We start from the raw sequence: 11,834 nt of genomic DNA, 5'->3' as shown, positions 1-11,834 counted from the left end.
CCCAACGTACGACTAGAATCATAAGACTCTTCTGCGAAGGGACCAAAGGTGCCATTTATAATAAAGATACAACAAATATAATAATACATGAAAATCAGGATGTTACAATCATATTGGAATAGAAACTTGTCGATCCATTCCTTTAAACTAACCAAGGTTAATACTCATATAAAGATCTAATGACAATATATTTACATTTGTAATAGCTTGAGGACATTTATTTTAGTTTGTTCTAAATTATGGAACTAAAGTTGTTTAAGTCACTATTTGATTTGACGGTTATTAATCGGAGAACTTAATATTTGATGGAAATTAGTCATCTAATCTAGATTATCAATGTGTTCCACTTTTACATGTTTAGAACCACTTCCAAAATATTAATTTATCCGAACTCCCACAATTGGTCCTACTCCTGAAAGAAAGTAGTAATTTAAGATTGTCATGGAGCGATGGTGGATAGTCCATGGGGATGAACATAGCAATGTTTGTCGCTATTACTCGTGAGCACTTTAAATGGAGATTTTAAGGTATAGGAGTTAGATGCACTTAGAGATTACTTCATGGATTCTGTCACAAGTAATTCTAAGTTGGTAATATAATATATTCTTCAAATGGAGATATATGGTAGTTTCTCTTATAATCGGTTGTTTTCTTTGTTTCTCCGCAACGTTGTTCGTAAATGACAATCATGTAGGGTTTAACTAGATATGACATGATGAATAGGCTGAATATATGTAGTAAAACTTTATTTATTAACTTCTTCTTTAAATAGTTAGAGTCGATATATTTGTTCCCCTACATGATTTGGTGTTGATGTTAAAATGCATAGTTGTGCTCAAACTGAAACTGAAGTAATGGATAAATTATGCAATTTTCTATCAGTTGACACAAGTCGGTATTGGGAAACAGAATCTTAAAAATTTGAGATTAACTATATCCGTGTTCATATATATATATATATATATATATATATATATATATATAATACATATCCAATGTCTTAAATACAACCTATTAAGCTTGATGTACCATAATATAAAGCCTAATATCTTAAAACTAAGAGGTGCAAATTTCACAGCAGTTAGTACAAATAGTTTATGCATAATTGGACTCACACGGATGCTTACATGGAAATATCACACGGATCCTCACATGGATTGCCAGCGTGTTTAACTTTCGGCCATTGATTTGGTTCTAGATCAGATGAATGATAACATAGAAACACACTCCACGACACAAACCCTAATCACTACACCCTTCCTCTCTCTCTTGACATCTTTCCGTCTACGACCCCTTCGGCTACATCACATCACATGCTTCATGAGTCAAGACCACGTGTGCGGTTACCACCATACCTCATCAATCATCATAATCAACCACTGTCACTACATCCACCGCCTCCGCCTGATCTCGATCTTCAACCTTCACTTTAGTCACCTTTATCGGCAACCTCCGCCTACACCTTTCACCACTGACACCACCACAAAAACTCTAACAAAGCTGTTACCATCGTTTTCTGACACCGCTTACCCTCTCCTTCTCTGTTTCTTGCTAAAAACATCCTCCCCACCGCCACAGGTAAGTTTATTCTCTGTATCTCTATAAAATTCACCACCATAACCACCACTAACCTTTTCCATCTCTCTAGCTTTGTGTGTCTTCGTATGTGTCTAACTGTGTGCGTTTGTTTTTAGGACCTGAATAGATAAGTGATTTCCCTATAACTGGTTTTCATCCTGGTTTGGTTCTATTTCAGATTTCTACCCGTATTTGCTTGATTTGTACATGGATGATGAGTTAATTTGAAACCTCTTGGGACTAAGTTGACATTGTTTTTTGTTTATTGTTCAGGATATTAGGTGCGATTTGGGAAAATGGAGTAATAAGAAGACTTCACAGGTTTCTCTATACTCTAATATATGGGCTATTTTCTCAAAAAATGTAGATCTATGCATTAAGATATGTATTGACTGGTAAATACTTGCTTACTTTCAGATTTATGTATGACTTGTGTGTGTGTGTGTGTGTATATATATATATATATATATATATATATATATATATATATATATATATATATATATATATATATATATATATATATATATATATAAATGAACTTTTATATATTATGTTGCTACTCATTTGATGAAGTTGGTAATGTTTTCACATTGTGGGATGCTTGATTGAATATTTTGTTGAAAAGATATATAAATTTGTATGGTAAGTTATATAATTTTTTGTTTCGTATCTGATAATAATGTATATGACGTCCTAACCATTCTTTCATGTTTGTCTTATTTATAGGAAAAATAACTAATTTGGCTGATGTTACAATACCCTGCATAAAGATAAAACAGTCAAAGAATTGGGTTGAGTAAATATACACTCAAATGATATATTATTTTAAGGGTTAATTTAGTCATTATTTGGTTTGCTGGTTATTTTCCACATTGTGTTTGGTGCCTTTTCTACTCCAATCCCTCAGCATCAAGGTTATTGCCCCACCACCCTCAAACATTGGTCGTCGAAGAATACATGAAATGTATCTCACTAGAAAGGAAACTTCATTATGTTGGTTTAATTGTGTGTTTATTTCTTGAAATTTCATTTTCAGGTTTAATGATTTTCCTCGAGGTTTCACATTCATATTTGTATACATTTATAGTGGCTTACTGTTAATGGTTTGTAAATTTATTGCTTTTTAGTCAAATGCTTTCTATTTTTTTTATAAATATTTTTAGACATGTGTTATTTATTGTTTGTATTTAACTATTTATATTGATGTTTAGTAGAAGGTTTCAAATAATTGTTGTATGTGCGTCGATGTTGATTAAAATAAATTGGGATATCTTCAAAAAAGTCCCGATATTTTGGTTAAATTTTTAATAAAGTCTTAAATTTTATTTTTTGAATAAAAAAGTCATGACTTTTTCACATTTTGAATAGAAAAGTTCAAGAAACCGGTTAATTTATTCACTTTAGTTCTTTCTGACCTGTTCAGCAGATCATGAGATCAAATTGTTAATTTTTCGAAAATAAATGGATTTTTTTGCAGATTTTGTCAAAATTTTTATATAATATATAAACATATTTTTTATATATCTATATCTATTTTTACGTATTTTTGTATTTTTTATATTTTTATAAGTATATATTTACATATTTTTATGTATTTTAAATGTATAAACATATTTTTTTTTTACTTATTTATATGTAATTCTAACCATTTTACATATATTTTTTTTATGTATTTTTATGTGTTATTTTTTATATATTATGTATTTATATGTATTTTTATATATTTTTACATATTTATGTATTTTTTAAAGCTTTTTATATAGATGTTTATGTATTTTAAGTGTATAAACGTATTTTTATGTATTTATATCTATTTTTAAGTATTTTACATATCTTTTATGTATTATGCATTTATATATTTTTTAAAAGTTTTTTATCTAGATGTTTTTGTATATTTATGTATTTTAAATGTATAAACGTATTGTTTTACGTATTTATATGTATTTTTTAAGTAGTTTACATATATTTTTTTGTGTGTTTTTATGTGTTTTTTTATGTATTATGTATTTGTATATAATTTTGCGTATTTATGTATTTTTTTAGTTTTCTTATATAGATGTTTATGTATTTTTATGTACATTAAATGTTAGAGTAAATTACATGAATAGTCCCTATGGTTTGGGCTAATTTACGCATTTGATCCCTAGCTTATTTTTTTTAACTCGGAAGGTCCCTAATCTTTGTTTTTGTCTCGGTCCCTAATTTTTATTTTTGTTTCACTCTTGATCCCTATCTTATCTAAAAAAAACTATTATTTAAATAGGGAAAAATGATATGATAGGTAGAGTAATGTAAGGGGGTTGGGGTTAGGGTTGTGTTTATTTAAATAAGTTAAAAAATCAATGATAAAATAGTCTTTTTAGGTGAGATAGAGACCAAACGCGTAACAAAAACAAACAATAGGGACCTTCCAAGTTAAAAAAATAAGTTAGGGACCAAACATTTAAATTACCCTAAACCATAGGGACCATTCGTGTAATTTTTGAATAAAAAAGTCCTGACTTTTTCACCTTTTGAATAAAAAATTCCTGATTTTTTCACCTTTTATGTATTATTTATTTATATGTATTTTTGCATATTTATGTATTCTTTTAGTTTTCTTATATAGATTTTTATGTATTTTTATGTATATTAAGTGTTTAATTGTATTATTTTTACGTGTTCATATATTTTTTACGTAAAAATAATACACTTTAACATTTAATGTACATAAAAATACATAAACATCTATATAAGAAAACTAAAACAATACATAAATACGCAAAATTATATATAAATACATAATACATAAAAGCAAACTATATATATATATATATATATATATATATATATATATATATATATATATATATATATATATATATATATATATATATATATATAGTACTTAAAAATACATATAAATACGTAAAACAATACGTTTATACATTTAAAATACATAAATATATAAAAACATCTATATAAAATTTTAAAAAATATATATAAATACATAATACATAATACATAAAAGATATGTAAAATACTTAAAATAGATATAAATAAGTAAAAATACGTTTATACACTTAAAATACATAAACATCTATATAAAAAGCTTTAAAAAATACATAAATATATAAAATATATAAAAATACATATAAATACATAATATATAAAAAATAACACATAAAAATACATAAAAAATATGTAAAATGGTTAAAATTACATATAAATAAGTAAAAAAAAAAGTTTATACATTTAAAAAACATAAAAATACATAAATATATACTTATAAAAATATAAAAAATACAAAAATACGTAAAAATAGATATAAATATGTAAAAAATATGTTTATACATTCTATAAAAATTTTGACGAAATCTGCAAAAAAGTCCATTTATTTTCGAAAAATTAACAATTTGGTCCCATGAACTGCTGAACATGTCAAAAAGGACGAAAGTGAATAAATTAGTCGGTTTCTTGGGTTTTTCTATTCAAAATATCAGAAAGTCAGAACTTTTTTATTCAAAAAATAAAATTTAGGACTTTATTAAAAAAATTGCCTAAAATATCGGGACTTTTCTGGATATATCCCCATAAAAAACACAAAAAATATGTAAAAATAGTTTAAAAATTACATATAAATACGTAAAACAACACGTCTATACATTTAAAATACATAAATATACAAAAACATCTATATAAAACACTTAAAAGCATACATAAATACGTAATACATAAAAAATATGTAAAATACTAAAAAAATAGATGTAAATACGTAAAAAATACGTTTATACATTTAAAATACATAAACATCTATATAAAAAGCTGAAAAAAAAATACATAATACATATAAATACATAATACATAAAAAATTACACATAAAAATACATAGAAAAAATATGTAAAATTTATTAAAATACATATAAATAAGTAACAAAAAAAATACGTTTATACATTTAAAGTTCAAAAAAATACGTAAATATATACATATAAAAACATAATAAATACACAAATACCTAAAATTCGATATAGATATGTAAAAAAATATATCTATACATTATATAAAAATTTTTGACGAAATCTGTAAAAAAGACCCGTTATTTTTAAAAAATTAACAATTTAGTTCCATGACCTGCTGAACAGGTCAAAAAGGGCTAAAATGAATAAAATAACCGGTTTCTTGGGCTTTTCTTTTTAAAAGGTGAAAAAATCAAGACTTTATTACTCAAAAAATAAATTTTATGATTTTATTAAAAATTTATCCAAAATATCACTTTTTTGAAGATATCCCAAATAAATTTTAATTGTGTATTGTTTGAGGGTTGTTGAAATATAAATTATATGTTTGATTATTTATATTTATATATGAAATTTTAATTTGAAAGAGTATTGTTGATAATGATTGGATGACAAAGTGGTTATATGTATTATAGGTGAAAGTAACTAACAATATTTTAGGTCAGATAGATTATTAAAAAAAATAGAAAATGAATGAAACAACAATTAATTATTTACATTTGATATAATATTTAGTGTGTATTAAAACGATCCTAACTAGAGGGGAATCATTTGCGCCGTTGGCGCTATGTCTACTATCTTGTAGTAGAACATGTCTAGCATAAGCAATGAGTAAATGTCTCAAAGAACTTCTTCCATTATCAGCCAAAGCAGGATGACCAATAATGTTAAAAGGGAAATCTTTGGAGGGAAATCCTGCATATGAAAACGTACATATGAATTAGGAATTAGGGGTGCCAATAAAAATAATGTTTATTATAATCTAAGAAGTCAAGTTAATTTCAACAAATCCCTTTCATGAATCACATACAACAGAGCATACTAAACACACAACAGAAAATCAGATTCACCAAAATCCAAATGAAACTGTGCATGTTTCCTTTTCTTGTTTAAGAAGTTTTTGGAATTTGTTGTAGCTAACCGTTGTCCAAAATCAACATACTTTCTAATTTTAACAAAGTAATTTAACTTTCATCCATTATAGCAACCTACATTACTCATTGATAAAAAGAACAAAAAGTAGATTGTTATTTTTCTGAAATTTATTTAAATTGATACCTGTGTAGAACCGGTTTCATGATTTTCTATAGATGCCTCAGTTGTTAAAACGGAACTGCAACCATCTTCATTGGTAAGCTGAAATGAAATACAATGACCCTAAATCAGAAAGATAATCAGATCCTAAATTACCTTGTTGTATCAACTGGAAAACTTAAAGTTTGTCGGGTAAAAATATTAAAAATGTTGTTTCGGTTGATAGCATTTTCACCATTTTATCAGTTTGTAAACTGAATTATATAGATGTAAAAACCAGTTTTCCGAAATGTCTTTTTTCTTAAAAAAATAAAGTTAAAATACAGAAAAAACATTGCAAGTTGAAGTAGTCCGGACATAGAAATTAGAACTAACCATTGTTCTTCTACTTATGCTGCATCGTCCCTTCGAAACATTAAAATCTAGTGAATGCCTCACTAAAATTTCTTGTGTCAAATAACAGAGCACATAAAAAATCACATACAATTTGATTTACTTCTTCCTCGTGGCCTGTATTTTTATTCAAAAGGAAACAAAAAAAATCAGATAGCATACAAACAGGTCACTAGATTCATAGCTCACCATATATTAGAACCGCGCCTATTGTTCAATTTCATCATGAATCCATCTTGCTTATATTTTGAAGGATTCTTTTAGTTCTCTTTAATATATGTTGCATAAGCCTTCAACTTGGAAGTCTGGAACATCCATATCAGTAATCAGAGTAGAATCTAAAACCTGTCACAAATCTAACACAAATAAAACAGAAAAGAGAGAGAAAGGGTTTTATAGAAAGAGACCTTATGGCACACCTATTTTCTTGTGGGGTTCTTCTTTTGAAATCACATTCAGGTACAACAGCTGCAAATAATTTCAAAATGGGTAAATCAACACCATCAAAAATTCAATAGTCTGTTCTTTGCAACTTATATGTTTTCCATTTGAATATCTTTAATAGGAAAAATGGTTTAGCTTAGGAGTGACCCTCGCCTTTTTCCAAATACCTAGTCATAAAAATATATTACATAAAATTATATTGGCCTTCAAACAGATAAAAAAAACGGAAGAGGTCGAGGGATAGAGCAGAGAAAGGATTCTCTACTTTGTCAATCATTTTATAAAAAAGCAACATAATACGAACAAAATTTCCAGGAAGATCATCTACCTTTCCCATTCTGGTACCTTCATAAAGATCACTAAAAAATACAATAATAAATATATCAACCTTAAATCTTATGTTTTATATGTGTAGATATATTAGGTTTATAGACACATATAACATACCTAGCCACCATAATCCCTACTCCATCTCTTTGAAAGAGCTCCTCCAATAGCACTCCAGATATACTCCCATCTAGCAAATCAACTGTCTGGACACCTCCCTAATATAAATTAAAAAAAACACAATTAGTAATGTTCATTAAGTTAATTTATACAAAATTAATAATTATTTTAATAACTGACTCTACAAACAAAGGTTGCAGCTGCCAACTCTGATAAATAACCATTTGATCTTGGAAAAAGATAATCTATTAGTCTGTAAACTGCAAAATTGCGCCAAAATATAATAGATTATTTTGTAACTTGCCCTTATATTAAACTTCAGAAAATAATAAATAACTGATTGGAGAGTTATTATTACCATTATAATAAAAAAAATGATGGGGCAATAACAACTATTATTTTATTTTTTCAAATCAAACCATAAAAGTTTCTAACATTTTCTAATTTTAACCATTTTAACATATTATATTACATCTGACTCGCGTTGTTTTTTCTTACAAATCAACAATATTTTATTTTTTCAAATCAAACCATAAAAGTTTCTAACATTTTCCAATTTTAACCATTTTAACATATTATATTAGATTTGACTCGCATTGTTTTTTCTTACAAATCAACAATATTTTATTTTTTCAAATCAAACCATGGAAGTTTCCAATTTAACCATTCTGACCTAGTATAATAGATTTGACGGTAATTTTCCTAATCAAACATAGTGACCAGTTAAATCTCGTCAAAATGGTTATATTGTAAAAATATCCAACAATTTTATGGTTTGACTGGAAAAAAATAAGCATATGTGGCCAAAGTAAACTACAGAGATATAATAATGTTCTTTTTTGTAACTTACTCTATGTTTAATTTCAAACAAAAATAAAGACACCACTAAAACGTTATTGGTACCATTATAATTTATTAAATAGAAAATTACAAAAAAAACCACACACACAGAGAGATTATATTTTGTGCAATTTTGCCTTTTTGCTACTAATAATATATATTTTTTCCGAGCAAACAATAAAAGCTTTGGACATTTTCCAAAATATAAGCATTTTAATAATAGGTTTCATTGATGTTTTCCAAATAATTCATACTGATTTGGTCAAAATAGTTAAACTGGAAAAATGTTTGAATTTTTTTTGGTTTGATTGGGAAAAGAAAAAGTATAAGTGGTTAACTCACAAAAATTATGCAATTATAATGGTTTTTCTGCAATTGACCCTATGTTAAGTTTCAAACAATGATAAAGAAACAATTGAAGGGCGTAATTGGTACCATGCGATGAAGAAGATCCTGCTTTTTGGGACATTTTCTGCTATCATGAAATCAAAATCAAAGACAGCATATCGACATTCATCAGCAGGGAGACATGCTGCAAAATCACCATACGTTTCTGCTGGTTCTCCAAGCTTTTCAACCATCACCTGCTTTTGTTTCTCCTCGATCTTATAAATGATGAAACAGAAGGTCCTTTTTGCCTTCAAGTCCATAAACTTTAGGTTGCAGTCATCATGCACAGCCATCCCTGATGCTGCATTGGCCTATCAATCCACCATCATAACATTAACACCTCACTGTAAAAACCAAATTAAAAAAAATGGAAAATTAAGTCATTTGTGTAAGCAACAGAAGTGACAAAAGGAAATCTCAGATATGTTTCTTAATTAAAAGGAAAAGTCAATGATAGTATTTTTTTCATTAGGATGCCATAATGCCATGTTAAGTTACCTGAACACCGAGTTTGTCTGGTTCAAGAACACATCAACAGATCTGTGTGCGGATCCAAGAAAATCAGGTCTAGAAACAAAAATCGACTAAAAAAAAGGAGAGCCAATGAAATGAGGAGTGTAGGTTTTGTTTTATTTTATGTATGTAACTAAAGTATAGACAGTAAGTAATAATGTACCTTCGGTGATTCTGATAAAAGTTGTCAAGCTGATAATAGACATATATAGGTCGCTTCATATGCTTTGGTACCTAAATCATACACAAAAAGGAGGATTCAAATCAAATTATGACTCACAAGTCACAGATTCTAAAGCTCATTTGCATAATTATTGTGTCTTACAGAGAGGGTTCTATTACAGGTTTTGTCTGCAGCGGACTGTATCACTTCTTGAGCTCGTTGGTGCGCACTCAGCATCATAGCGATCAACAATTTCCTGTCCTGTGTAACAAATGGAGTGTAAATGACTTTTTTGCCCTTTTATCTTTTAATTTATGTTTTTTAATGATTGCATTTTGATGATGTTACATACCACGATACCACTAAGACCACCACTAATGATCCCAATTCCTACATCCATCAAATTTGTGTGATCAATCAAAGAATCTTTAAGTCTTAAATGCATAGAATGCCTCAAATACTCATAAGTACTAAAAAAACATAACATTTCCAATAGCTTCTCGCATCAAAGTCGTCACACCTCCTCTAAAAAGCCCATTGACCTGAAAAACAACAATCACACATTATTACTTCAGTATTCCCAAAATCTCTCATTTGTAAAAAAGACGAAAACGCCCTCCTCAAGCATTCTTACCCCTTCGGGTTTTATAGTTTGAATCGCACAATTAAGTGGACCACTGTATTTGCGTGAGGTTGGAACCAGAGAATCAGTACCTTGATTTTGCATCCTACATTGGAGACATTGTGTCAAAAGAATATAGAAAGAAAGATGATAGAGAATGAGTTTAAAAGCTTCTGAATTTTTTACCTGGACATAATATGAAGCTGATAATGGATCCAGCAAAAGCAGCTGAAGGGATAATTATATGGGGCTCAGGCTCTCTGTTATGATGTCCTCCCTTAAATAAGTAAAAAGTTTTAAGTTAAATATAAAGATGATAATTTCGATTTTTGAGCAGATGTGGGTATTACGGGGCCATTCACCTCAGCACTCGAAATCAACCGGTGTGGTGGAGTCGGTGTTTTCTGCTTCCCCTTTGTTCTTGCGGCAGGTAAAGTCATTGATTTGATTTTCTGGAGATAAGAGAGAGAGAAGAAGGATTCAGGGCGTCGAAGCACCAGCTATAGAACATAGAAAGAATGAAAGAGGATAAAAAAATAACCTGAAATTGTGGTTTTATACACAAAACTAATGAGAAACACGAGACGATCGAAGCAGGAGTCAACTCGCCAGACCATCGTCTCCAACAGAAAGTAATCTACAAAAAGGGTTCGTAAAACGGAGTGGTGGAGAAAGCCATGGGCGGGTCCAAGAGCGGTGAAAGGAAAGGAACTGGAAGCTGGTTTGGAAGGAGGAGAACAGGAAAAGGGAAGTAAAGAAGAAAGAAAGAACAATTAAGAAAACTGCAAACGAAGACTACTCCTACGCTGCCTTTTTTCACGAATCTGAGGATGATTTTTTCTGAAGATGGAGAATGTTCATCCCCTCATGTCCCACTGATGGCATTGGGAAGATTTAGGGCATGAAATGCTTAAACACATGGACAACTTCAATTAGGGTTCACGAATTAGGGAGAGGATAATAGAGATACAGGAGCTGCTGATAAGCTTCACTTGAAACCAAGCATGGCTGAGCGGGTGAAGCAAGTCGGTCGATGTATGACTGGGAAGCGGGAGGTCGAAATGAAGAAAACAAAGACGGATAAATAAATTAAAAGGAACGTTGAAGAAGGTCGGAGAAGGGGTTTCTTGCATCTGATTGGTGAGCCATGGCGGTGGAAACGTAAAGGTGAGGCAAGGCCGTGGAAGATAAGTGTAAAATTTAAAAATTATTATGGCAGGTGCTTAAATTTTGAATCCAAGAAGTCATGTGGCCAATCTCTAAAGTCCGAAACTTTCCTGTTCACCATCCTTTAAGGATTAATAGTATATATAATAGTATTTTATGATAAAAAATACAAAGCAAGTACCATAGCTTTTTTTGCATTTTTTACAACTTTGATCTTTTTGTGAATACATATGTTAGTGTATT

General features: G+C 29.0%; 1 protein-coding gene and 1 long non-coding RNA gene across 14 annotated transcripts; one reads left to right on the top strand and one right to left on the bottom strand.

Annotated features, from left to right (window-relative positions):
• The first annotated feature begins 1,120 nt into the window (after positions 1-1,120).
• On the top strand, positions 1,121-2,754 carry LOC145007579 (uncharacterized). 2 transcript variants are annotated; one of them, XR_013662996.1, is made up of 2 exons: positions 1,121-1,899; positions 2,308-2,754. It is a non-coding gene; the product is annotated as an uncharacterized LOC145007579 (long non-coding RNA). The 2 variants fall into 2 exon arrangements; XR_013662995.1 differs by having other exon boundaries at positions 1,121-1,973.
• Positions 2,755-6,000: 3,246 nt separating this feature from the next.
• LOC145004604 (putative amino-acid acetyltransferase NAGS2, chloroplastic) lies at positions 6,001-11,602 on the bottom strand. Of its 12 annotated transcripts, none has more exons than XM_078963560.1 (17): positions 10,966-11,602; positions 10,787-10,876; positions 10,611-10,701; positions 10,437-10,530; positions 10,155-10,344; positions 9,965-10,063; positions 9,803-9,873; positions 9,625-9,666; positions 9,172-9,470; positions 8,077-8,156; positions 7,897-7,994; positions 7,778-7,808; positions 7,413-7,473; positions 7,195-7,310; positions 6,988-7,122; positions 6,637-6,714; positions 6,001-6,273 (listed from the first exon to the last, which is right to left on the bottom strand). In XM_078963560.1, the coding sequence occupies exons 9-13, from the start codon at positions 9,203-9,205 to the stop codon at positions 7,414-7,416; spliced, it is 303 nt and encodes a 100-aa protein (XP_078819686.1). In that variant the 5' UTR covers positions 9,206-9,470; positions 9,625-9,666; positions 9,803-9,873; positions 9,965-10,063; positions 10,155-10,344; positions 10,437-10,530; positions 10,611-10,701; positions 10,787-10,876; positions 10,966-11,602; the 3' UTR covers positions 6,001-6,273; positions 6,637-6,714; positions 6,988-7,122; positions 7,195-7,310; position 7,413. The 12 variants fall into 12 exon arrangements, 6 of the variants coding, with proteins under 6 accessions (XP_078819686.1, XP_078819684.1, XP_078819683.1 ...); XM_078963558.1 differs by having other exon boundaries at positions 9,172-9,437; XM_078963557.1 differs by lacking the exon at positions 7,778-7,808 and having other exon boundaries at positions 9,172-9,437.
• Positions 11,603-11,834: the final 232 nt, after the last annotated feature.

The sequence above is a fragment of the Lactuca saligna genome, chromosome 7 (assembly GCF_052625555.1).
Source record: "Lactuca saligna cultivar CGN05327 chromosome 7, ASM5262555v1, whole genome shotgun sequence".
NCBI classification, from domain to species: domain Eukaryota; kingdom Viridiplantae; phylum Streptophyta; class Magnoliopsida; order Asterales; family Asteraceae; genus Lactuca; species Lactuca saligna.
This window is presented reverse-complemented; position numbering and strand designations above follow the sequence as displayed.